At 40.2% G+C, this 27,247-nt stretch overlaps 2 protein-coding genes across 8 annotated transcripts; both read right to left on the bottom strand.

Moving 5' to 3' along the window:
* Nucleotides 1-230: 230 nt before the first annotated feature.
* Nucleotides 231-9,884, bottom strand: fndc7a (fibronectin type III domain containing 7a). Its single transcript, XM_044220417.1, has 14 exons — nucleotides 9,712-9,884; nucleotides 9,211-9,229; nucleotides 8,736-8,993; nucleotides 7,893-8,153; nucleotides 7,013-7,270; nucleotides 6,624-6,878; nucleotides 5,739-5,990; nucleotides 4,442-4,699; nucleotides 3,806-4,063; nucleotides 3,013-3,267; nucleotides 2,179-2,442; nucleotides 2,026-2,054; nucleotides 1,624-1,660; nucleotides 231-977 (listed from the first exon to the last, which is right to left on the bottom strand). Exons 1-13 carry the CDS (start codon nucleotides 9,754-9,756, stop codon nucleotides 1,658-1,660), a joined length of 2,415 nt encoding a protein of 804 aa, XP_044076352.1. The 5' UTR covers nucleotides 9,757-9,884; the 3' UTR covers nucleotides 231-977; nucleotides 1,624-1,657.
* Nucleotides 9,885-16,413: 6,529 nt separating this feature from the next.
* Nucleotides 16,414-27,231, bottom strand: LOC122886349 (protein AKNAD1-like). 7 transcript variants are annotated; one of them, XM_044218395.1, is made up of 21 exons: nucleotides 26,751-27,231; nucleotides 25,583-25,828; nucleotides 23,917-25,121; nucleotides 23,694-23,768; nucleotides 23,493-23,613; nucleotides 22,815-22,963; nucleotides 22,668-22,727; nucleotides 22,412-22,545; nucleotides 22,067-22,259; nucleotides 20,766-20,914; nucleotides 20,130-20,294; nucleotides 19,636-19,795; nucleotides 19,374-19,468; nucleotides 18,978-19,256; nucleotides 18,606-18,788; nucleotides 18,196-18,302; nucleotides 17,908-18,051; nucleotides 17,680-17,778; nucleotides 17,246-17,384; nucleotides 16,936-17,104; nucleotides 16,414-16,805 (listed from the first exon to the last, which is right to left on the bottom strand). In XM_044218395.1, the coding sequence occupies exons 2-21, from the start codon at nucleotides 25,785-25,787 to the stop codon at nucleotides 16,635-16,637; spliced, it is 4,002 nt and encodes a 1,333-aa protein (XP_044074330.1). In that variant the 5' UTR covers nucleotides 25,788-25,828; nucleotides 26,751-27,231; the 3' UTR covers nucleotides 16,414-16,634. The 7 variants fall into 7 exon arrangements, with proteins under 7 accessions (XP_044074330.1, XP_044074333.1, XP_044074334.1 ...); XM_044218398.1 differs by having other exon boundaries at nucleotides 17,246-17,360; XM_044218399.1 differs by having other exon boundaries at nucleotides 17,246-17,357.
* Nucleotides 27,232-27,247: the final 16 nt, after the last annotated feature.

Below are 27,247 nucleotides of genomic sequence, written 5' to 3'. Positions count from 1 at the left end.
TAAGCTTGGGACAGTTATACAACTTTTAAGATCAGTGAAAGTCAGCCCATGGGATATTTCATAACAGGTCTCCTGAATGAGTAAGACCTGTTTTAGGAAGTTTCTCTGGTGGATTTGTTTCTGGATTATTTTTGGAGGACTGAATATAGCTCATGTATCCAACCCCTCACACCTGAACAAAACATCTCTACTTCATAAAGAAATCCCACACAAGATGACAGCACACAGAGTTGTAATGCAAAAATGTGCTTTATTGTTGTGGTCTGTCAACGGAGAGAAAACAAATCCAATGAAAGCAGAGGTAACATTGAATCTAATCTATATCCAACAATCTGATCAGACGTATCTTCCATAGGATTCGCCATGCATGACTCCAGGCTAACGAGATGGATACCTGCTGCCCCACTTTGAACTGAGACCCTCTTCTGGGTCACCAACCAGCTTCACAACCCAGAGACATGTCATACAGCTGTCCTAAGGAGGTCTTATACTTGGAGAAGTCCTAAGATCTTATTTTAAATGTATTTGTCTTATATATGTCTTTGAATGACTATTGCCATGATACATTCATTTGGGGGTTTCACTGTAAAGCTTCTATTTCATTACATGTTGAGGTTACATCAAGGCTTCTTATGAAAGGGCAACTGTATTGATTAAACATGAGGAATTGCAGAGCACAAAGTAAAATAACATGCAGCCTACTATAAAAAGTAACAACATGGAGAATGTCTTTCAAATACATTGGATAAATGCCCACAGTTATTTATTTAAAAGCCCTCTTTTATATATTTTATTGTTTATAATTTAGAGTTTTGGCTTGTGTTTTTCATATTATTTTATTCAGTGGAAACAGTTTCAGTAACAACAAAACAGAGATATTGCTAAACTGGAGTGATTTTTCATCTGGGTATATTGGATCTTCGCTGTTGCTGTTAGTGTAAACACAGTCCTCTGTCCATGTTGGGTGTTGATGTTGACTGTAGGGCAAGAAAAGTGAGAGAGAGAGCAATGATCAACCTGGACTTGGTAGAAAAAGCAGTTATTACCAATAACTCATCAAATGTTCGGCACTGATTCATCATACGCAATAAGTGGTCGTTTTGTGAAAAGAAAAACACTTTGTGAAACTTTATATGCAAAAACCAGAATACAGCTTTGTCATACTGAGTCAGGGGCTATTAAATGTCTATCATCTTACAGCCACTCATCACAGACACAATAAGATGTCTGTATCATGTTCCTGCAGCACCTCATTTATCTGAGTGACGTTCCCCCCATTCTTCTTTCCATGTTTTATAGACATACACGTATCCGAGAAGTCCCAGAGGTGAAGACAGATTGCGATCAGCCTCACCTGTCCTTGTCTATATGCTCTCTCTGCTTCCCTCTTGTTCTACTCAAATATTCAGGCCTATTATTGTACCAGTATAGGCACAGTCAATTTATACATTCTAGTGTTACTGTCACAAAATACCATTCAAGCTGTGAAGTTGCACAATGGATACTTCCTGTGAAAGCAGTTTTCATCAATTCACAATCATAAAACACTGTAATGTAAAGGAAAGCACATTGCTTGCTTCATGTTGTTCTTATTGGGAGGGAGTTGAATAACAACAAACTTACCACAATTAAACCACACTTTGTTTTCCACGAGAGATCACTTAAGAAGGAGAGAGAGATGAGATTTCAGTGCAATAGCAGTTTTCAAACAGCTCATCACTTAATTAGAGTTTAAAAGAATAGTTTGACATTTTGGTATATGTGCTTATTCGCTTTCTTGCCGAGAGTTAGATGAAAAGCTTGATACTACTCTCATGTCTGTATGGTAAATGTAAAGCTACAGCCAACAGCCAGTTAGCTTATCTTAGCATAAAGTCTGGAAACAGGGGGAAACAGCTAGAGTGGTATCAAACTTTTCATATAACTTTCATCTAACTTGCAAGATGCAAATAAGTGTATTTAACAAAATGTCAAAGTATTCCTTTAACTACTACAAAATAAGTTCACAGTTTAGAGGATACTTACCCATACAGCATTACTTCCTGGGCAAGGAACTGAGAAAATGACAAAAATGAACACATTAATGCAGCTGTTACCTCAAATCATACACAAATTACGAATTACAATGTATGACATTAATTATTACAGTATTCACACTCCGTCCACTATGTGACTCACCCGAGTATGTCCTGGGTTGACAGAAGCTGACTTTGATCCCATTCTGTCCCACTGGTGCCGCCACTACTGTGTAGACGTCCCCACATGTTTCCTCTTGGATATCACAGTATATGCTGCCGGCAGCTGCGATACAGGTGTAGTTGGCTCCTGTCCCGTACAGCTCTACTGTGTGGTTCTGGATCTGAGGGCCTAAAGAGCGCCAGTACACCCTGAGGGACCTGTTGGCCCTGCGATAGAGCTTGACGCTTGTTGGACAACAGGCACCTAACAGAATGAGATGTGAGAAGTTGAGTTTGTGGTGGTGTTCATGTTAGTTTAATTAAATTATAGTTTGATTAATTGTTTCATTTACAAAATGTCAGTAAATAGGGAAAATAGGGAAAAATAGGGAAAAATCGCAAGTTCCCAAAGCCCAAGGGGATATTGTATCTTCAAATGTCTTGTTTTGTCCGTCCAACAGTCAAAATGATTAAATTTAACAACAATATAAAACACAGAAAAGCAGCTAATCCTCACTTTTGAGAAGCTAGAACCAGGAATGTTTGGCATTAACACTTCATACATTACTTAAATAATAAACCGATTATCAAAATGTTTGCAGATAGTTTTTCTGTCAACCAACTATGATTAATCGACTAATCGTTTTAGCTATACATTTTTTGGCCGATGTGTAGCGGTAAAGTGAGTATGTTTTGCAGTGATGGGCCTTTAAGGTTACAGAAACATATTGCAAAGTTTTTTTCACATCATCAATGTTATCATTCACCCATCACCTCACACTCTCAAACAGGCATGTTTATTTTTGTGTGTGTGCATGTATGTATTTGTCCTCACTGGATGAGAATCCACGATATTTGCACTCTGACTTGTGTCCTGTGCTGCTGATGGCTTCCAGGTTGACGGTGTAGTTGGTGCTACAGGTGATGCATCCCATCAGGCAGTGGGTGTCCAGAGTGTGGCACTTAGCGCGTCCGCGTGAGGACGTCAGGGTGGTGATGTAGGAGCGAGCTCCTGTGCCAGATGACCAGGTCACGTTGGTCACAGCCTGGGTGACCTGGGTCACATTAACAGACATGGGGCAGCAAGGACCTTGGGGAGTGAAATACAGAACAATAATTAATACTGGAGTGCATGTATGTATAATGAGAATACATTTTGACTGATGCTGCAGCTAGCCATATGATGCTTTCTCATCCATTTATTTGAGTCATAAACATGTTTAACATAACCTATTTAAGCTCATATTCTTATTACCAGAAGCCTAGATTACTCTTATATTGAAATTATTGTTACATGAAAAGAGCAAAGCAGTATAGCACTATTATTACCAGTGGGATCAGCATTTAACTTCCTTGTTTCTAGCTGGCAGTTGCATGTTTTTACACTTTTTGCTGGTGGAGTATTTTATTTAATTTGTAGGATAACTTAAATTGCCAGAAAATGTTTTAAATGGTTGATTCATGACAGCTGAGATGGTAAAAAAAAAAAAAGATAAAATTACATTTAAACACTTACACTAAATATGACTATAGCACATGGCCTTCTGAGACTTGTGGTTTTGGGATATATAAATAAAACTGATTTGATTTGACTTGACATTCAATCCTAACCAATCACACTGTCATACCTGTTTCCAAGGTTTTGCTGAATGCAGGTAGACTTCTCCCCACAGTAGTGGTGGCCACTGCCATGACCTCATAGGTTGAACCACAGGGCAGCTGTGTGAGCTCACAGGTGTTATTTCTTGCCATGCAAGTGCGTGTGTCATAGCGTCCAATGGCAGTGATGGTATAATTTGTGTTGTAGGTGTTGGGGGTAGTGAAGAGGATTCTGTATGTGGAGTTGTTGGTCTGCGTCATATTCAGGATCTCTGGAGTGCACGGAGCTGCAGCAGAACAGACAGGAAATTGAGTTTTCATACCAAAAACACACGTTAATGCAGCAGAGTGAGAAATTATGTTACGTGTAGAAATAGTTCGACATTTTGGGAAATATGATGAGTCCCTTTGCTAAGAGTTACATGAGAAGATTTTGTTACCTTTGTTTAGAGCCAGGCTAGCTGTTTCCAGTCTTTGTGCTAAGCTAAGCTAACCAGCTGCTGGCTGTAGCTTCATATACATCTTATAGTCATGAGAGTGGTATCAATCCTCTCTTCTAATTCTTGGCAAGAAAGCAAAAGACGTATTTCCCAAAATGTCGAACTAGCAGTACTGTGTTTAAATATTATATATTCAATATTTTATTTTATTAGCCCCATCAATACCTGTCTCATGTGTGTGTGGTGTGCAGGTGCGGTTGCATCCTCGTAAGTCGCTGCAAGGCGTGATGGTCACAGAATAAGCTGTGTTGCAATTCAAATCAGACAGCGCACACACTGGTGCTGTGTCATTACAGTGGATGATATCATTAGTCTGTGCTGCTGTTGTCTCGTACAGCTCTGCCCCTTTGACCGGTGACCACATGATCTCCAGGGTCTCTGTAGAAACTAGGTTTATGGTAACACCCTGTGGGCAACAAGGAACTGGGAGAGAGGCGGGGAGGAGAAATGAAAAAATAAGTGAGAATAATAATAATAAACACTGTGCAAAGGACCATACTGATGGTTTTATGTGTTTTCAAATTATTTTCTACCTTCCAGGCAGCCATTGTTTTCACCTCATGTCAACTTGCAGGTACTTGAAATTTAGGTGGTCCATCGCTCTGCTTTTTTGTGTGTTTGTGTGTTGTGTACAGTTGTGAGCAGCTGCTACTTTTTATAGCAAACATTTTGACTCGTCACATCAGAAAAGGCATAGGTGTAACTAATAACATGGGTTTGTAGAAAGCTATGCCAGTGTGCTTAATACCAGGGAAGTGGTATTGTGAGAGAAGTAGCACACCGTAATGGAATACAGCCATTTTAATGGCATTAATAACTCCTGCCATTTTCCCGTCATGGCATGTCAAAATATCTGCTGTGGGAAAGGCATATTTTTACAACAATGCCATGGTGGAGAAATCAGAGAAGCTCCATCAGATTTTAGAGTCAGCTGCCAAAAAGCCATCAAGAGCTATGATGTCAGAAAATCAAATCCGGAACACAAACCAAAACAAGTAAGGTATGAAAAGGATAATGTGGATTTGGGGTGTTTCTTATATTAAAACGGTGCTGTTGAGTGGCCACAAGTTAAATTTTAGATGTGAAAGTTTCCTTGAATGCACTAACAGGGAAACATTTGTTAATACCGCCTCTGCAGATTAGTGGATTAGCACATGACAATAAGATCTGTCAGACTAAATGTTCATTGTGATGAACCATGACCATATCTAAAGCAGGTTTCATGTCTGCAACTTAATTTTCATGTGGCAGTGAAATGCTGCCACTCACACCGTGTGTGCTGCTAATGAAAAAGGCTATGGCATATAAATGTAGTGTCATGTTACTTTGGAAAATTGTAATGGAAAGTACACGCAATGTAAAGTTAATGGGCTAAAAAATACAAAACCACTAGTATGATCATTTGACTTGATAACAAAAACATGTATTGGCGGTGGTACTACATGGGTGCTCCTGGTCCTACTGGTAGTGTAATTGCGGACGTGTGCGTAAGGGCTGGAGCCGGCCTGGTTGTAGGGGAAGACGGTGGTGAGGTAGGTGTAGCCACACATGCAGAAAAATGGGCAGGTGGTTTCAGTGGTGTTACACGACTTCTCCGTCCCATCGTCCCTTTTTATGAAAGCCATGTAGTACTCCACCAGTGGCACCTTATCCCACACCACAGAGCAATTGCCTGCTTTTGGCTCCTCCACCCAGTTCTCTGGGGGACATGGATCTGTCAGAGAGAGAGACAGACAGATGTTAAGAAAAAATAAGAATGGACATCACTTGTTAAAGGAATAGTTTGACATTTTGGGAAATATGCTTATTTGCTTTCTTGCCGAGTGTTAGATGAGAAGATTGATACCACTCTCATTTCTGTATGGTAAATATGAAGCTACAGCTAGGAGACGCTTAGCTTATCTTAGCATAATGACTGAAAACAGGGGGTTAACAACTACCCTGGCTCTATCCAAAAGTAACAAAAACTGTCTACCATCTCTAAACCTCACCAACAACTTGGTTGTTTAATTAATTGTAAAAATGACACAATGTGGTTTTATGGTGAGTTATTTGCCAGATTATTTCTTGGCTGGACAGAGTCACTTTTATATGGACTAAACAAACAAGTGCTATTGTGTTCATTTGTGAGTTTTAGAGGTGCTGGTAGTCGAATTTTGTTACCTTTGAGCCAGGCTAGCTGTTTCCCCATTTCCAGTCTTTGTGCTAAGCTAAGCTAACCGGCTACTGGCTGTAGCTTCCTATTTATGCCATATTTATGTATTTCCCAAATTGTTGAACTATTCTAACATGTATGATTTTGAATCTGATGCAGGTATGTGGGTGTGGTTGTGTGTGATATACCCACATGTAATGTAGTCTGCTGGTTGCGAGGGGCTGCTGGGACCAGCTGTGTTATAAGCTATGACAGAGACAGAGTGGTTCTGGCCACACTCTACAGGTGTGATAAAACAGTAAATATTAGCTGTTGTAGTACAGTTTTGGCCAGTAGTAGTCCAGGCTGTGTAGTTGTCAGCTCCCTGCGCTAACGCCCAGTACACAGCGATCCCAAGAGACCGACCCTGAGTCACCTGGACGTAGGTCACATCTGGGCTTGGGGGACCTGAAAATGAAACCGGAAGGAAATGAGTAACAAGATCTGCTACATACCTACATGTTACCACAAATGTAGCCATTGGGGTTGTGCATTATAAGTTTCTTTCACATGTTCATCAACCAAATTCTTATCATCCTTACGTGTGATCTGGCAGACAGTGCGGTCGTCTCCAGCTCGACCCTCAGAGTCCCAGGCTGTGCCCTTGATACAGTAGTTAGTCCCTGCTTCAAGGTCATTAAAGGTCACCGAGGTGTCAGTGGTGTTCAGTTTGAGGCGGGAGCTGGAGCCCTCTCGGATGATGCAGAGAGTGTAGAGGACGGCGTGCTCCACCGGGGTCCAAGTTACAATGATGCTGTTGTTGTTGGGGGAGGTGGTGTTCAACTTGGGCGCCATTACCACTACAGACAGGTGCAGGTAGAGAGTAATAAGGGATAATGAGAAAAAATTAAAATAGACAAACACACAGATTTCTTACTTCTACTCTCTCCCTTGTAAGAGGTGTGAAATGAAAACAATTTCCCTGTGATCATGTTACATTCAGTTCTCCTTCGGTAGGGGAGACAACCTAGTTCTCATGGTTTTGCTTTTCATATTATGAGAATAGTATAGTGCAGAGGCATGGATACGGTTTCCACCCTCCTGCGTTGGCTGCAAAAGGTAGCGACTCTGTGACAATGAGTGGTGAAATGACACACCATTATGGCCAGCGGAGTGTGATAACAAGCTATTGTCCTACAGGAACAACAGCAAGGCTGCGTTTCACTCTTCATACACTGTTTACTATCTTGAGTAAACTGCTTCTAATGTGTAGTGTCTGGACAAGTGAAAATGGATGAAGAAGGTCATTATTTATTTACAGATTTTTAGCAATATTATTATTAGTCTTCATGGTGAAAATCATAACTATGTGTTAAATAAGTGTTGTTATATCCGTTTTTCAATCTTCTATCATTATTTGAAATGCTGAAGCCACAGTGTGAAGTGTATTTAGAACTCTAGTATAAAACTTTTCGTCCGTACCTGTCCCGGCCTCGATGGGGTACGAGGGCTGGCTCCTCCCCCCAGAGTTGATGGACATGACACTCAGCATGTAGTTTGTGTAGGGCTGGAGCTGCACCACAGTGCCCGGGGAGCTGCTCACCACAGTCTCAGAGAAGAAATCACTGGTCTGCGACTGTGCCCTCAGGATGTAGCTGGTTGCCCCAGAAACCTCTGTGAACTTCACAGTGATGCTGTCGCTGTGTTTGGAGTAGGCCTGTTCAATGCTGGGGACTTCAGGAGCTGGAGAACAAATGATATAAGTCAAATCAGTTAGATAGATAACAAAATAATATGTGTTTAAATAGAGTAAGTTCATTTAGCAATACTTCTCTATTTTTCTTATGTATAATAATATAAATGCAGAGGTGGAATGTAACTAAGTACATTTAGTCTATTTTTGTACTTAAGTACAATTTTAAAGTATTTGTACCTTTCTTGAGTAATATCTTCTTATGCTACTCCACTACATCTAAGAAAGAAATATTGTACCTTTTTCTCCACTACATTTATTTGAAAGCTATGGCTACTAGCTAAGATTTTATATGCAACATATGAGAATTATATTTAATTAAATTAGGTCTGCAACTAACAATTTGTTGCTTTTACTTAAGTAACATTTTGAATGCATGATTTTTGCTTGTAGTGGAGTCTTTTACATAAGTAAAGAATCTGAGGACTTTTTCCGCCAATGTAGAAATGTAAGATACATGAAGTGCTGTCAGGTGCAGCCAAATTTCTGTCTTTATGGATAGTAAAGTATCTGAATGTGAATCACCAGCCAGGAGCCCCTTTCCTCCTTTACCTCTCCTTACTGTTACTGACCTGTTGTCTCCTCTGTCTTTGCGCTGCTGAGGACATTGAGTGCATTGTCCATGGCTTCTAGCTGCATGGTGTACACTGTGTTTGGTGACAGGGAGTTGACTGAGCCCATCACAGTGTTGCCACCGAACTGAGCAAAGACGGGTCGTTTTGGAGAGTTCTTGGGTGTTGCTGTAATCTTGTAGGAGCTGGCACCAGTGTGGCCGCTCCACTGCACTGTCATACTCTTAGATGTGACGGTAAACACTGACAGAGTGATGTCTGAAGGAGATAGAGAAGAAAACAATGATGGGATACATTAAAAAATACTTATGCCAAGAAAATATGCACATTTGTTTTGTTTCATGACAACAGTTAATCTTTTTGGGACTTTTCAAGGTAATTTGAATTTCAAATTAAGGGATAGTGTAGATTATTTGAGTTTGGGAACATCATAAAGTCTTTTAAGGCAAATGTAAAAAAAAAAAAGATAATTTACCATTTTGAGCAGCACAAATCTGAAAATGGCAAAACATGGCAAGTTAATCAATGAAACAAGGAAATAACTTGATGATGAACGACAGGAAATAGAGCATTTTCAAGACAAGGACATCATTCCAAGGGTAGCAAGCGATTGGTATTTCACATTATATCCTGAGGGAAATTATGCCTAGTATCATATTCTCAGAGCATGAGAGGCAGCAGGCTGCACATTACCTTCACTCAACACAGATTTCAGGACTGGTCAGTGCAGGTATTTCTTTCAGGTCGGAATGAATTTGTCTATTGAGCTAAGGTTGGGCATGCCACATGCACTTGTTGAAAGCAGTGACACTCAAAAGAGCCTGTGTGTTTCAAAAGTCCTCCCATTATTATTTATCTGGATATATAAAATATGTACTATATCAAAAATAGGAAAACATGCCAACTACTGTACACTGATGATGTTCTTTGTAGTGTATTTTTGTTCAAATATTTAAGAGAAATGATCATCTCTTACCTCTGTTAAGGTCAATAAAAGCAAAAGTTTCAGCATCTTTAACATGCCTGCAGCTTTTTCCTGCTGAGCCACTGCCTGGAGGCGAGATGTTTAATGCTGTTTCTCAAAATGACTTCAGGGAAGCAGCTCAGGCTTAAATTTGACTTCTTTCTTTTTCTCTCTCCCTCCCTCTCTCTCTCTCTTCTCAGATGAAGCGACAGGTCCTTTATTGTTTCAGCAAATACCAAAGAGCCCAAAGGCTGTAACTCCTCCCCTCAGGGGTGCTTGTGGCCCATCAGAGTGAGAGAGGAGGAAGCTCACCTTAGTTAGATGAGGAGGTAGATAAACGCAATTGTGTTGCAAACTTTTTGTTTTTACAAACCATGTCTTTAAAATGCACAAATGGTGCAAATCGTTTTCTGTCTTGTAGTCTGAAATATTTTGTACCCACCAAAGGAACTACCCCTAACATCCCAGTGAAGAACTATGCAGCCTTACATCTTTCATAAAAAGATAACTTGATACAAGTGATGACCCATTTCTGTTGTTTGGTGTGTCTGGAAGGAAGTTTTATGACCTGTTTAACGTTTCATCCAAACAATATTTGATTTCTCCTGGTTTCCGCATCTATGGTATCCTGTGATAGATGAAACCTCTTTTTTAAGAAATAAGTTATTTTGTCCTCAATTTGTCAATGCCTGAAGAAACACAAATCTATTAACAACACCTTAAGATTTAGTATAGCATATAGATAAAGTATAGCATATGCAATTGATGGTGTTGATACACTATCTGAAGACAGTTGCTTAGGTGCCCTAGGATGTATACAATACACTTCTTTATTTTCTCTGATAGAGATACAGTAAATTCATCTGCTTCTGAGTCAACTGAGGTCAATTGTCACTTTCACCACAACAAAGACAAACAAATCAAACTAGCATAAACAAGCTGGCTTATCTAACCACATACAACTTACATTTGGATAACTCTAACTTCATACATTGTGCTATACTCCAGGGAACTTTACCGTACACTATGGAATGACTGTATGTGCAAATAGTTCCAGTTAAAGTGACAAACACGAGGCAAGGCTATAAAATAAAAGTCTTTCTTTTCCCCAGTGGCCGAGTATCTGCGTCAGGTGTGTATTATGAAGATGGGCTAGGAGGATCCCTAAGGACCAGCTATGGACAAACTCCTTTGTGCATAAAGGCCAAAAGGAGCGAGCGGGTCGAATCCAACTTCACAGGGATGAGATAATCTCCGGTTTCCAAAAGTTTAAAGAAAAAAAAGTAACAGTGTCAGATTTCCCAAATCACCAGTCTAATTTTTTTGTATACAGATAATGCTCCAGCGTACTTCGCACTATCACTGACCATTCAGAAACCTTCAGACACAACTAAAAAAGAAAGATATTTAACCCCAAATTAAGATTGTGTCTTAAAACAATACTCATACTTCCATATGTACATTGAAACAGTTTTTTCTTGCTCTTTGCTCGTCTTTGCTCTTATACTAATTTTTAATCCTTTTTAATACTTTAATAATAATACTTCAACACCAGTTTAGCTTTGGAGACTGATAAACTTCCCTTTAAATTCTCAAGGGCATCCACCACATGACCTTGAGCAAGGCCCTTAACCCTCAATGACTCCAATGGAGCTGCTCAGTGGCCATCAGATCAGACTGTGTGAAGCTCAAAGTTGTGCTCCTGCTGTCAGTGAAACTATCCTGATTAAATGAAGAGTTTAAGATAAGCTCTCCTATATGTATGAGAAGCTCCTGAAGAAATGAACAGGTGAAATATATGAGTGCAAATATGGTTGCTCAGTCTTTGGTAAGGTAAAGAGATTGTTGATGTGTGCATAAGCATGTCAACAATTTCTTCTTAGATAGTAATCTCACTTTCCTAAACCTTTCTGTTACAGTACATAATGACTTTACGTAATTGTGAGTCAAGTTTAAATTCAAGTTTTTTCTTAAATAGCCAATAACCACAATACGTGCTCCACAGAGTCACACATTGATATGAGTAAACAAGTGTTTCTCCTGCACTAAAATTCCAGTTGGGTGGTCTGCCTCAGAAACTTCAATGTGTTTCTTATCCCCAAAAGATATTTTGCTAAAAAGGCAGCACTCCAAAGCAGACAAAGAAAAACTGCCAATAAAATCCTTATAAAGAGAGACATTGAAGGACCACAACAATGAGAGCCTAATAGGTGGCAGTGCCAATGACAAGCTGCTTTGTCTTAGTACTTTGTAATCCAAGTCAAGTTCTTAGACCCTTGCTTCGGATAAGGACATGAATATCATAAAGATAACTGATCATCAGAAAGAGGTGAAATACCAACAGTTTTCCGTGCGTTGGTTTCTTCACCTGTTAGGTGTTGAATTAATGAGCTCTCTAACATTTCTACTCATGCTTATGTTTATTTGCACCTCCTCTAACACCAGTGTTGTCTCATGAAACTGTAGATCAGAATTTGGTACAGTGTTTTCACATGCACACACACACACACACACACACACACACACACACACACACACACACACACACACACACACACAACGACTAAATAACCAGTGGAACAATAATTTGCAAACTGATATGACAGAAAGTTTCTTTGGTGCACAGTAAGGTTACACAAAGGCTAAAAATCATTATTTTCCAAAAATAGTGCTTCTGATAATTTGTAAGAAGTATTGTAATGCACAGTATCTTAGCTTTTCAACTGTAGTGCAACAGTTAAGATTAAGTCCTTCAGTAAAAGGATTATTCTACAAAAATGGCTTATTACATATTCAACATGAGTTACTGAAATGCTTCACTCCTGTCTCAGAAACTGCCTGGTCTGTGGGTGTGATTCTGTATTTGTGTTTAAATGTGAGAGACTAACTGCGCTGGTTGAGAAGTCATGCTTAGCTTCACTGTAACTAGCCAGGGGAGAATCTTGTCTGTTCTTTGAACAATCAGAGGGGACAGTTCAGGATTGTTGTTTGGACACATCTTCTTTCCTGATACCCCTCTTAGAACAACAGTGAAAGTCGATATCCCACTAACAAAAACTGAACACAGCCCGGCACCAGCAGGCTATGACGGCGACAAAGCCATGCAACCTATACTCAGTAAGAAGACACTGTGTCACTAGCACCCACAGGCCAGCAGGGATTAGAGGCATCAAATGAGCATATTAGCTAAAAGGACAGAAACTGATACTCATTCGAACTAAAGACAGAAAAGGATTTTCCTGAAATGTAATATTACCAATCTGATCTAGTTTTACTTTGTTTTAACTTTATGTGTGTGTTGGATAGCTAATAGTTGGGAGGCAGGTAAAATAAAAAATAAAACAAAAGGTTTAGTGTACTAACATGGAGCATTATAAAAGATAGTTTATTGCTTCACTCCTGCGTGACATTATACTGTGTGACTGATGTTGCCCCCTAACTAAAGGTCACAACTGGATCATAATGTTCCTCCGTTTGAGTTTTCTGTAATGCGTACATTACAGATAAAATAAATGAGGGTCTGAGCAATATATTGAACTATATTGATCTAATATTGGCCTTATATCAAAAATCTTATGTCATTTTGCCCACTATAGTGTATATAAATTATTTTTGGTTACATTTTGCTCTCCAGTAAGGAGATTGTTGATTGTACCCAGTTCCCTCTCTCGGTTTTGCCTCCCACCTCCCATCTCATAGCTCTCATCTCCCACCTCAGCCCCCACCTCTCAGCTCCAACCTCTCAGCTCCCACCTCTCAGCTCCAACGTCCCACCTTGCTGTACTATACTACTATATTACTCCCTGCGCCATTGGGTCTACCTATCCACAGCATTATCTTTAGCTAATGATAATGTAACTGTAGCAAGCTCGCTACATACGGGTCTGTGACAGACAGAGACATAGGCAAGAGGAGAGAGTTTATGGGTTTGCAGGCCGCTTTATTTGCATCACAACAAACATTCAGCCAGAATTAGCCATCAATGTTACATGCATGCATGCACACACACGCATGTGTCTCCCTCCCCCACATATAGTATAGTTTGAAAAGGGAATATTAACATTTTTAATATCCATTGTAGACAATATGGCATCAAGGAAAAAGGCTGCAAAAGAACAGGGAAAGCATGACAGAAAAGTTGGAGGAAAGTATAATCAGTGGAGGGAGGAAATAAAGAAGGGTGAGATAAATTAATATAAGAACATGCTGGAGACAGGACAGAGGCAAAATATAGGTTTTTGTCAAGGGCATGGAATGTGCCAAAGTCAACTTTAGAGAGGCAAGTGAAGGGGAAAATAAGTATAATTTAATAATAATATAAAAATAACATGAAATACAATTGTTCTTCAATTAAGCTGAATTGTTTGGTGTCCTTTTGTCCAACCACATTTTCTATATAGCAGAGATCCATAACAAGTTCTAAGAGTAACACTTAAGGTAGTCTTCAGAATTTTTGGTGGTTTTCTTGGTAATATACCAAAAAGTGTCCCACATTACCTGACTTTACCCATAAATCTGTACTCTTGGTTAACAAATGTGCACATGGTTTACAAGTATAAGTATCTTATGAATCTGAGAGTAAGCGAGTTTATAACACATAGCTGGTTATAACAATGGCTGTTTTTTTTCTCAGCTGACCCTAGGGTGGGTCCATAAAGAGGTGAGTGAAATCTGTGAAACTTTTGTCCTCACTTAAAAACAGTAATGTAAGCCCAGATCGCTTCTGTTTGGAGAGTTAATTGCACATTTAAGAGTAGACTTAAGACTTTTCTCTTTGATAAAACTGAGTTTTGTGCTTACTCTTCTCTCTCCTTCTGTCGCTTTTAGTAGGTATTTCTGCCTCAGGAGCTGCAGAGTCTGGATCTATGATTGCGGGCCACCTGCTGCTCCCATGTTCCTGCTGGACAACCACTCTACAATTATTATATTCCTATCATTATTATTCCTATTATTGTTTTATTAATATCAATATTACCACTACCATTACATGATTATTATTATTATTTTAAAATCCTATGTGGAATTTGAATTGTGCTATTGTATGCTCTCTCTCTCTCTCAACCCAACATGGCAGTGGCAGATGACCGCCCACCCTCTGAGTCTGGTTAAGCTTGAGGTTTCTGCCTCTTAAAAGGAAGTTTTTCCTTACCACTGTTGCCAAAGTTCTTGCTCTTGGTGGGAATTTTTGGGTCTCTGTAAATAATATTATAAAGAGTATGGTCTAGACCTGCTCTATAGGAAAAGTGCAATGAGATAACTTTAATGTTATGAACTGGTGCTGTATAAATAAAATTGAATTGAATTGTGTTCCAATCTGCGGTTAAACACAGGAATTGTTGTGAACACCGGTCCACTCTGGTGTTTTTTTTTCCATTTACTAACCCCCATTGACAGCAGGTGTTATGCCAACACGTTTTGCATTTCTCTACAGGTACAAAAGGACAAGAATGCAAAACTCGGCAAAACACTTGTCTGTGAATAATTGAGATGATCCACCGACCTATAATCGATATTATGGTTGTGTCACATCAAAAGTAAAAGTGCATATTATATACATACATGAATAATAGATATATGATCAAGAAAGAACCCTTTAGTTGTAGCCACATCAAGATCCAATGTGGGATATAGAAAGCATAACCACAACCTATTTCAATTAGTGTAATTTCGGGGGTTGAGGTACAACAATTCCTGATTTTAGACCCTTGGTAGACATTATTAAAATGATTATTCACTATGTTGTTATTAAGTCAAATGTTGGAAGAAATGTTATTGCATCATGTTCTCCCTTTTCATCTTAAGCTAATGTATACATAGATCATTCTACTAAATTGGTGCAAACCACTGTTCCACAACCAAAAAACTAATTTAAAAAGCAATTAAGTATGCAAATCCTAGATGTTTATTAAAGTACCCCTTATGTTTAAGTCCCCTAAAATGTCAGACATTGACTATACTGATTTGTATCTGTGCAAGGTTTGTCACTAGTGAAGGGGGTACTCAACCTGAAACCTCCAGTGCAGAGCAGACTTGTCAGTACAGAGAGCAAGAGTTTACACTAAGTTCAGCTTCCTTCCATTATCTACTGACGTTACATAATAACAATGTGAACACACACTAACATCGTAACAGATATTATTGTATGCTTCACTGCTAACACTGTGTCAGCCACTGCCAGTTATAAGCTAACAAGGTAACAAACAATATAAACAAATAAAAGATGCTAACTACACTTACCATTATCACAGTAGAGTATGTTTACATATTTAAAAATGTGTCTGGAGGGGAACTTTAACATCCTTCTATTATCTATTGAAGCTGGGAGATGAGAGGTGGCAGCTGAGAAGTGGGAGCTGGGAGATGAGAGGTGGGAGCTGAGAGGCTGGAGGTTGGAGATGAGAGGTGGCAGCTGAGAAGTGGGAGGTTGGAGCTGGGAGCAGTGAGGTGGGAGCTGACAGGTGGGAGCTGAGAGGCCAGAGGTTGGAGCTGAGAGGTGGGAGGTTGGAGCTGACAGCTGAGAGGTCAGAGCTATGAGCAGGGAAGTTGGAGGTCAAGCTGAGAGTGATTGTTCTGGCTCTCTTTTACACACTGCTGAGAATAAAATTGGGATGCTGGATGATTTTTGAATGAATGAATGAAGAATGAAGTGGCCTAAAGACATCAAATCAAAATGTAAAGACACTCAATATAAAAAAAATGCTTACAATAAACACGTTAGGTTATAAAATCCAAATTTTATTTTTACAGTGTGATTTCAGACTATTCTATGTATTAAAAATATACAACCATGTACAAAAGCAATAACTTAACACAAACAGGTCCTTAAATAATTTATATATGATCCCTTATCATCCAACAAAGATATATTCTACATAGGCATCAGGTATCATAGGCAAATTGATGATTACAGAGTAAACTGATCTGTACCCTGATTGTTATAATGCTTGGTGTTTCCTGCCCCCTAGTGGCTGCATGTTGTGCAGTTTCCTGTGGAGTTGAGCCTTGGCCAGGTCAGCTGACAGCCTCTTGGCCATTCGGTCAGTGGTCCTCTTCATGCTGCGGGCCACATCAATAGCCTGGTCTAGAGTCCTGTTCATTTCTTCCTCCTAGAAAACAGTAGCAAACTCTCCAATGAGCTGACCATGAAGCAGATACACAGCAGATGTTCTTCTGTACAGGGAGAATCTCTAAAATGTCATAATAGTCAGCAGACATACATGTGGAAAAACATCTCACCTTGCTCCCCCTGCGTCTGCCTGTCCTGCTGCCTGTCTTTGAGGGCACTGATAGTGGGGACAGTGTCCGCTGGAAGTACACATTGCTGGGCAGGAGTGCCGTGTCTGACTGGGTGGAGAGCTTTCTGTGATGGGACGTGGACTGCAGCGGCGGCTCCCTCACTTTATAGCTGGATTTAAGGACACATAGCGAGAAATAATTGATTCCACTTTAACAGAACTATATAATTGAATAACTTTATTTGGGAAACTGCTGATAAATATCTGTCTGCTTTCATGTGTTTTGTGTTACACATAAGACGTGTGTTTACCTGGCAGGCAGGCTGCTGGAGGAGCCGTAGCTGACCTGGAGAAGGGGCTTCTGAAGAATTGGAGAGGAGAAAAGAGACCACCTCTCCTTGGAGTAAAAACTCTCCATGATGGCTGCTGACCACGGAAACATGAGAAGCCCTACAGTATGTACACTAATAAAACACAATACTGCACATATTTACAGCCCTGGTTTTTGTTCTAAAGTTACAACTAAGGACTTTTATGATGATAGCAATGTATTATCTGCCTGCTGTTTGTGTCAAGGCTGTTACTCTTACTGCTTTACTAGGATATGCTCTGAAACCAATTTGTCTACTATGGAAAAATATAGTTAAAATCTGCCATATGTAAATTGGACTACAACCATTGTTTCATCAATCACGATGACAGCAAAATGCTGACATTATAAACATTAGATGATTAAATCACTCACTGTGTGGTCTCTGCTTGGCATGGCTGTCAGAAGGCTTCCCTCCTTTTAAAGTGGATCTGGTCAGATCAGAGGTTTTCACCGAGCTGTGTCCCTCTGACCCTGACAGAGTATAACACACATGTTGTCCCATTTTGGATACAATATCCCCATGTAAATTAGATACATACAAAGAAATTCCGACACAATTAGGCTGTGTACTGTTCTGTGACACATAGCAGTAGCTCTGACCTTTGCTTAATTGCAGTGCCCCCTGAAGTTTATATTGAAACTCAGGTGCGGAGTGGACACTGCCACTGCCTCGCCTGCTCCCTACAGGAGAATTGTGGAACTGTAACATGATCTCAGAGCCAGCTGTGTCACCACTGCCTGTACCTGAAGAGCAAATTATCAAAACAATAGTAGATGATGGAGGAAATATATGCACACCCATATACAGATACAGATGTAGAGACACACTTTGAGACATGAAGTGTTTTGCTGCCATTTGCTTATTAGTGTGTTGTGGTGATGGAGTACCTTTGCTCCTGCTGGGCTCCATGTCTGAGGAGATCCAGTCCTCTATCCTCACCTGACTGGAACTGAGATTGCTCAGATTCTGTCTGCTACTCGATGGCTTCCACACACTAGAGGTTAGAATAAAACGGGTCATAATAATGACTGTATCATGAATAAATGGTAAAACATGATAGGACTTTAAATGCCTACTTTTAGATGAAAGTATCTGTATTTCTCATGCAAGCTTTTCACACAGAATTTTAGATATTATGATTATGAACATTATGTATGAATTTATGTCCAGTTATCTGGTTGTTATCCAGTAATTAATAAAGGGATATATCAAACAAATGCCACATCAGTACACCCCAACAATGCCCGTTATCTTGCTATTCCTCCACTAATACCAGCCAGCAGGATCAGCTACCCACCTGTTGCAGGCTGGTCTATGGTGGGTCCGGGATCTGGTTTTAGACTTGCACTCCTGGCGGTCCTGTCTGTATTTAAAGGTGAGATAGTCCATCTTCTCTGTTAGGTGAGGCAGCTGAACCAAGCCTTCCTCCAGGTCCTTCTTTAGCTTGGATACTTCTGACTGCAAGGCCAGGATAGCTTGACTAAATACACACACATGAAAACACACACACAGATACAGATATTCAGATGTCCACTGTGTAAATAGGAAATGGCATTGAAAAAGATGATAAAATCTTTATCTAGGTTGGTGGAACAACTACTTAAAGTTTTAGGTTTCAGCAGTGCGGCAGTCAACCACCAACACTGGCTGCTCCTTAGCACATACTGACCTATTACAAGAGCAGGAGTACAGCGGGCTGCCCCTCTCTTTTGTATCCATGGTGGTGCTGAGTACAGGTTCAGACACGTGGTGATGGTGCTGGTGGTGAAGAATTTGCTCACACTGCAGCCTGACTGAAGGCTCCTTAGTGGTGTTCTCCGCCCACTGCTCCAATGCCCCTGCTGCACCACAGGACTGTGTTTGGACAGATGAATGGATGGCTGTCTGCAGGTTGGAGCAGGAGCCCTCACTGTCTGAGCTACTCAAACCATCATTCTGGGACTGCTCACTGTAGATGGGAGGATCAAACTTGAGTTATTCTCATTTTAGACCTATGTGATTAGTAGAGAGTGACTGTGTATCAGTTACTAAGTATTTTATTGTTGCTGTTTATATAGATTTGTACCTTTCTGTGAGCAGATTTGGTTGAAATGCTCCAGAAGCTGATTGATTCAAGTAAGAGCTCCCAAATCCACTGTCTGTCTCTGGGCTCAGAATCCTCTGCACCCCAGAAAAACCAAACATCAGTTCAAATAAAGTAGTCTATGCATCCTACACGCCACTGTAACTCAAACAGCATCCCTGAAAATCTGCATTTAAAAACATTAAATGATAAACTAAGTTGTCAAAAAAATTGTCAAACAAACCAACTATTGTCTGTGCCTGACCTGTGATACAGATGAGGTGTTGAGAGGAGGCTCTGAGAGGCTGTGGGTGCCTGAGTCTCTGGGTGCATCAGAGGAAGAGGAGACATCCACAGCCAGAATCACACAATCACCCAGATCACATTCACCCACTGGGCTCAGGACACTATCCGGGGTGCTACTGCTGCAGCAACAACAGATATTATTGAGATATTAAGATATTTAGAGTCTGTGTAGTGGAGATGAGGGGATTTAAAGTAGTATTTTAACAGCATGACATTAAAAGCATTGCATGATAAAGCTCATTCCTCTTGGTACAGAACATGCTTCCTATTTCTGGATTGACAGTACAGTACAGTATGCAAAAGTAGCTCACTTACACTGTGGCAGGATTACAAGACGAATTACTTGTATGAGCCATGCATTATTTAAGAGCAAACCAGTTCAGAGAAACCATAACAGAGTCAATCAAGTCACAGTTAGCTCTTTTATATGGACTTTAATATCATGATACTGACCTGTTGGGTGTCCACTGCCTCTGTCTTGAGAATGAGCTGGTTCCACTCAAGTATGCTAAAATGTTACTGTGATCTATCACCTCTGACAAGGCAGAGCTCTTCTCCTCTTCAGCCTCAGCTGTCTGGATTTCCAGTCCCTCCAGAGAGCCCAGTGAGCTCCTGAAACTGGACAGAGAAGAACACCAGCACACAGAGACTCAAGCATTTGGTGGAACCTAACACCAACAGTGCACCTGAAACACTATCCACTCATGGGAAGGCTGAGAACGTGCCTATTATTTGAGCACAAACACACATGCAAGCACCACTCAAAACATCAATAGCTAAACACAATGGTGACAATGAAACATGTACAACAGTGGTGTATTATATTTATGTATCCCAGCCAGGAGAACTATTTTCATTTTTCTGTATATATTAATACTGGTACCTGTTTGACTACATTATATACAGGAAGAACAGAAATGTTTCACTCAGCTGATCAACTTGTATATCCAAAACTTCAAAACTAAAGATATTCATTGTTCACAATTATGAGCTAGTATAAAAAAATGAGAATCAGAATCAGACCAAATATTGCATTACAGAATAAAAAGAGAAATATTATTGGAGCTTTTAAAATATTTTAACAAGTACCTTGAATGGTGGCAGTCAATTGTTATGAGTTCACTGCTTTGCTGTAATCCATCATCTCCATGGACCTTACTGGTCACTTCCTCTTCTTTTTCTTCCTCTTTCCATGTCTCCATCTTATAACCCGCAGTGGAAAAACCTGCACTTGGTCCCTGACACATGAGACCCAGTCAGATAATTTGCGGTTAGTGTAATCTTACACACACACACACACACACACACTCAGCATTTCCTCCAGGAGAGACTTGATCACAAATGATGGGTGCAGGGTCTGGATGCTACAAATAAGCTTCTACTGTTCAACACAGAGCAGGCTGCATCCAGGCTGGAGCATATCAAATTAACATAAGAAATAGTGGATTCAGAAAGTGTCAAAATGTCATTATTCATCCGTGGGGAGCATAAACATCTGTACCAAATTTCAATTGTCAAAGCTTTTCACTCTGAACCAAAAATGTCAACCTTCTGGTGGCGTAAAAATAAAAGTCAGGGAATCATTAAATGTATTAAATGAATGTACAAAATTTGGTGCCAGTCCATGAAGTAGATGTGGAAATATTTCATTGGATAACTGAAAACTTTAACTTGCTGGTGACGCTATATAAAAAGTCAGGGGATCATCAAAGTCATTATGATTCATCCTCTGGGAACTATAAATGCTTGTACAAAATTTCATGTAATCCATCCAAATTATGTTGCGATATTTAAGCCCTATATAATATTCCTATAATATTTTTATGATATCCATGTTAACATGTATCTTTTTGTAGGCAATTTCTAACCTCATTTCTAAAGTAAGTCGTAACTTTATCCAACTTTAGAATTAGTTTTAATTTATCATATGATATAGTAATATACATTTTGTTGTAACTACTCAACAGTGAACATATGTTTTTTTTCTTATTTGATAATAGTATAATATTATATGGACTGTCAGTCTGTACATCCTGTCCAGAGATTTGTCTGCCAGTTGTCTGTCACAGGTGCTACTGCACTACCCAAAGCTGAGCAGAGGAGGTGGAATATTCATAACACACCAAAATCAGGATCGACTCACCCGGCCAGGTGGTGTGTGCCAGTGCAAAAGGGGAGCACACACACTGCCGCAGCATTATCGACCGTTACCATCACGAATGTCTGTACAAAATTTCATAGCAAGCTGTCCAATATTTATTGAGATATCTCACTGTGGCCCAAGTGATGGACTGACTAACATTCCATTTCTACACCGCCTGCCACTAGAGTGGCAAAACATTGTGAAAGTGAGGGAGTGTTGGTGAGGTACTGGGTGTGTCAATGATTACCTCATGCAGGGATGGTGGAGGTGAGGGTGTGGGCATGCAGAGAGGACTGGGCTTCACATGCAGCATCTCTTTCATGGGCGTGGGAGTGGAGGATGAGTGGGGTGGAGAAATCTGCTCACACATGTTTTTGTCTATCATCTCCTTTATGTCCTCAAGGTGCATCCCTATCCTGAATATGTCTCCCTCGACCAGCCTGCACACGTTTGAACACACACACACACACACACACACACACACACACACACACACACACGCACACGTACACGCACACGCACACATATGAATGAATGAATTAACATGATACATGGCACATTCACTCGGGTGCAATAGCGGGGTCTCTTTAACCTGTTTGGGTCAAAGGTGCCAGTGTTCCTAGACAGGCCCATGTAGTTTTGCATCTCCAGAGCTCTGTGCTCTTCCTTCTTACTGATGTATTTTCTTTCCAGCTGGTCCTGAGCCTCCATAATGCTCCTCAACATCTGACAATGGACAAATTTTACATGTATGCACATGCAGAAGAAAAAGGGGGGAACAAGATAACGAGTCAAGATAATCTGTACATTACATAAAGAAAGACATATTGGAAGTAAACATTACTTACCATTTGCTGTTCTGCTGTGCTCACTGACATGTTGCTTACACTCAATTTGAATTCTTCCACCTGAATAGAAGAAGGTTCATAAATGGTTTTAGATGTCTGTTCATTTAATGGTAGCCTAGTTATATCCTGGCACATCTTCAAACTTACCTTCTTCATGAACTGGCTGATGATGTCTCTCAGCTCAGTAGTCATTCTTTCCCCATCACTGGGACCATCTTCAGGCTGGCTGGAGGAAGCTGTGTTCACCTCCTTAATGTTGCTGTGTGGGGTTGTTTCTCCTTTTTTACCAAAGTATTCTGAAAACAAAGCAAGACTGAAGGTAGGCTGGCAAATGAGCAACATTATCCTTGATATTGAGTCTCTGATAAACTTCCACGTCTACATCTCATCTATCAAATTGGTACAGATAAGGGGAATCAAAAGATTATTTTTTCATCAAGTACATCAGTGTACTTGATGAAAAAGTAAGCGTACCTAATGTTTTGTACTTTCAGTGTACGCATGCAAAGAATTTCATTTGTGTTTTGTGAACAATTAAAAATTGCACATGATGCATACAGGTACTGATGATATTATGATTTAAAAATATGATATAGAAATCAAGTTAAATATTTTAGTTTGGTTAGGTTGTGCAGTGCACAGCCATTGTTTTCCACTTAATTAAAGTGCCCCAAAAGCAAAGAAAAGATGTTTGTGCAACTAGAATAGAGTCATCTGACCCCATTTGTCTCTATGGAAACCGGTTGCACTTCACTGCGTAATTTGCAGGTAGCGAAGCAAAGCGTCAACCTGTCATAATATCAGATGTCAGACACAGAGACGTACCTGATGGGGGAAGGTGAGGAGCCAAGGATCCAAGATGGCTTCCCTCAACTACAGGTTGAGGGTTTCCCTGAGGATCATCATCACACTCTAAATAAAGCATCAGTTCTGATGAGGGCTGAGCCTGTGAAAAGAGATCCATAAATTTGTAACTTGCATTGAAAATATATGAAATTATAACTGATTTCTCGCACACCTACTTACGTTGGTTCCTAGTCTCATTTGATCTATAAGGTTCTCTGCCTCAGCATATTTGGTTAGTAATTTATCATATTCAGCCTAAAGAAATATGGAATGAGACAAATGTTAGTCCCATGTCCTATACACAGCATTTATATTTGTTACTGTTTGAGGAAATACAAGCAAAAGAAACTGAAAGGCGTAGGTACAGGTGCAATGTGAAGAGTCAATTCTGAATGTTTTCTACCTGCAGGTGATGCACAAGTGCTGGAGGAGTCTCTTTGTCCTCGTCTTTGAAGATGTAGGGCTTCTCTGATGGCTGGACTGAATCCTCCAGGATTCTGCTGATCACCTCTAACATCCCTGGAGAGGACTGGGCTCTGTGCATGGTGCTGGGGCTCTGAGGAACTGGTCTGTCTAGTCCACTTGGAGCTTTGGGGATTTTTACCTTGGGGGCAACCTTGGAGAAATCAGGGAGTGGGTAATGGACTTGGCCTTGGCCATACTTCATCTCGCTGAAAGACCTGGTGCGCACAAGTGGGACTCTCTGAACCTGATCATCCTCTTCGGCCTTTTCCTGCTTCCTTACATCTACAGCACTTTTATCCTCACTGCCCTGTTTTGAGTCTATACTTGCAGAGCTGGATGTAATGCTGTCAGTAGCAGCAGAGGTGACATTATCAATTTTCCTTTCTGCTTCATCGTCTAAACTTGAACTTGTGGATGCAGTATTACTCTTTTCAACAGTCCTGCCAGAGCAGAAACTCTGATTAATCTCAGAATTACAAGCAGGGCTCTCTGAGTGGTTACTATTAATTGTTGTGCTGTTGTGTGTTGGAGCCCAGCTAAAAACTGTGTCATCCACGCTCTCTAGCAGGGACACCTCCGGCAGGGTCTCTGCCTCAATCAGCCTAACTGACCGCAGCAACTCCTCCTGGGAGAAGTGTCGCAGCAACAACTGGTTAATGTCTGCAGGACAGGGGCATGATGAAGCAACCTTACGTGAAGTATCAAAAAAGTTGTCCTTTTTGGCATTGTCTTGCGACAAAGTTTCTGGTTTCTCAGTATTACGCTCAACAGAAACCAAGCATTTAATGGTATCATCTCTATCTCTTGTATTACATTCAAGCAAACCAGGGCCATCAGGACTTGCATGGACAGTTTCTCTTCCATCAGAGCTCATACTGCCCTCAGAGTTAGCTGTCTGGTTGAAGTAGGGGCTTCCAAGGTCACCATCATAAGGTAGGTCGTCCTGATCCTCGTCACTAGTATTTTGCCCTGGGTCCTCATTCCCCTGGTTTAAGGGCTCATCTTGCATGGTGTTTGGTCTTTGGGCAGACACATGCAATATGCTGCTCTTGGTCTTGCTCCCTACCACCCTCTCACTCTTACTGCTGACAATACTAGACTCTGAGGAGGTGACATCCAAGGCTGACAGCTCCGCGCTCCCTGCTAATTAAAGAACACCAATAACATAAGTACCAAATTAGAGGGTTGCATAGATTCATTTAAGCCTCAGTCCACCATTAACAATGACAGCTCCAACTTACTCTGTGACTCTGCCAACATATGTCATTACATGTATCACCTTAACTGTTTACTATTTAGTTTTTGTCACATTACATGTCACCAAAAAAAGACTGAAAGCGCCAAAAAGATACAATAGATTTCACTCATCAATGTTGTATCATATTAACAGTGCGCCACAAAATCTTTTCCATTGTTCCATTGTCCAACACTATAATCACCACTAATGTTCTGTTATGAATCTGTGAGAAAAACTGTAGCTTGTTCTTGAATGCAAACTTGTCTACGTATGTGTTATAACACTACATAGACTTAGACAGTGTGATGTATAGTTCAGGACAGATACAACAAGCCAGGACAAAAAACTCCAGGACTCAAGGACTTACCACTGAGATGGATGCTGGCCTCGGAGGCAGCAGACTCTGCCTGGGACAGATGTAAAGCTAAAGAGCTTTCCAAATCACTCAAGTGGAGACTTTCATCCTCACTTAGGTCAACAAAGATGCTCTGCTGAATGCACTTCTCCCACAGCACAGTGGGTTTGTCCTCTCCCTGAACATCCTCATCTGATTCCTCTGGTTCTCCCTCCATGGACACTTTGTCTGTGACAGAAAATGTCAACCTCTCTTCACCTGTGTTAAGACAGGGGGTAAGAAAGGAGGATGGAGCACCTGTTCATCACTTAGCAACACAACTTGTAAGCTGACAACATTGGATCAAAATGTGCAAAGCTGTCAATTATTTAACAATCAATGCATTGTGTGGGCAGAGGTTTGTGTGACATACTGTGTATTGCTCGTGTGAATGTTGTTTATGGATGAAATAATATGTGTGTGTGAGAAACAGTGGTGAAAGTTTACTTAAATAAGAGTAGAAATTCCACAATATAAAAATATTCCATTACAAAAAATTCCTACATTTTAAATTAAAGTTAAGTAAAAAGTGTTGTCTGCATCTATAAAAAGTAAAAGTACTTATTCTGCAGCATATGGCCCCTGTGAGTGTTATATTACTATAAAAATTATATTATTGTAGGAGTATTATAATGCATTCATTAACATGTTAGAAGCATTTTACAGTAGATGGTCAAGAGAGGTATGAATATTCTGTTGGGTAGTTTAATCTAAAACGATGTATCATATTTATATTTTTTGCATGTAAATTCACAATGTGCATAGTAATAATCTGTAAGTATAGTAACTGTATCTGTCAAATGAATGTAATGAAGTAAAAAGTGAAATATTTGCTTTTGAAATGTAGTGGGTATAAGTGTAAAGTAACAGAAAATGGAAATACTCAAGTGAAAAAGAAGTATGTCAAAACTGTACTAAAGTACAGAACTTGAGTGAATGTACTTAGTTACTTTCTACCACTGGTGAGTGAGGACGTGTGTGTATTGTGAAAGCTCTGTGGTATTACAAGACAGTAGCATAGGCTACAACACTGCAGAGTCAGACTGTCAGAAAAGCTAGTTCAAATTGCAGTGTCTGTCCTGCTATTCTGTGCTAAACTGTTAGTCTCATATTGTGATGTTGTGGTGGTAAGTTAACTTACTCGGGTTTTGAACTTGTCCTTCAGCGTTAGTTTCAAGTTGATCCGATCCACAGGCATGCTCTTGCTCCTGACAATATCTTGCAACTAGCTACAGTATTTCTGTCTCTTTCTTTCTTGACATATGGTTTCTCGGACAGGTTTAGTTTCTGTGGCATCATTAATAATGTAGCTAGCTTACACGGCCGCGCTGAACGTCTGGAGCCGGACTGGCAGCTGTACAGGCAGTCTGGTTGCTAGGTAACGGTGGTGAAACAACCACCAAAACTACTACTGAAGAAGTAAGTTAGCGTTAGCAAGAAAAGACAGTTTTGGACAGTCGACCTTTACTTGTTTTTATCTTTAAAGAGGACTGAGTAAGGGGAACTTTACACCCTCACCTCCTTTAACGATACACAGCGGCCAAGTAGTCCCTTGTGCTTACTTTGAAAGCAAAAAGGGTGTCAGAATTTCATACATGATTAAATCTGTCTGTCAGGTACAGTTGACAGCTAAATGAC

Source organism: Siniperca chuatsi, linkage group LG13, assembly GCF_020085105.1.
Source record: "Siniperca chuatsi isolate FFG_IHB_CAS linkage group LG13, ASM2008510v1, whole genome shotgun sequence".
Lineage (NCBI taxonomy): Eukaryota > Metazoa > Chordata > Actinopteri > Centrarchiformes > Sinipercidae > Siniperca > Siniperca chuatsi.
Note: the sequence above shows the minus strand (reverse complement) of the source record. Positions and strands in the feature narration are given on the sequence as shown.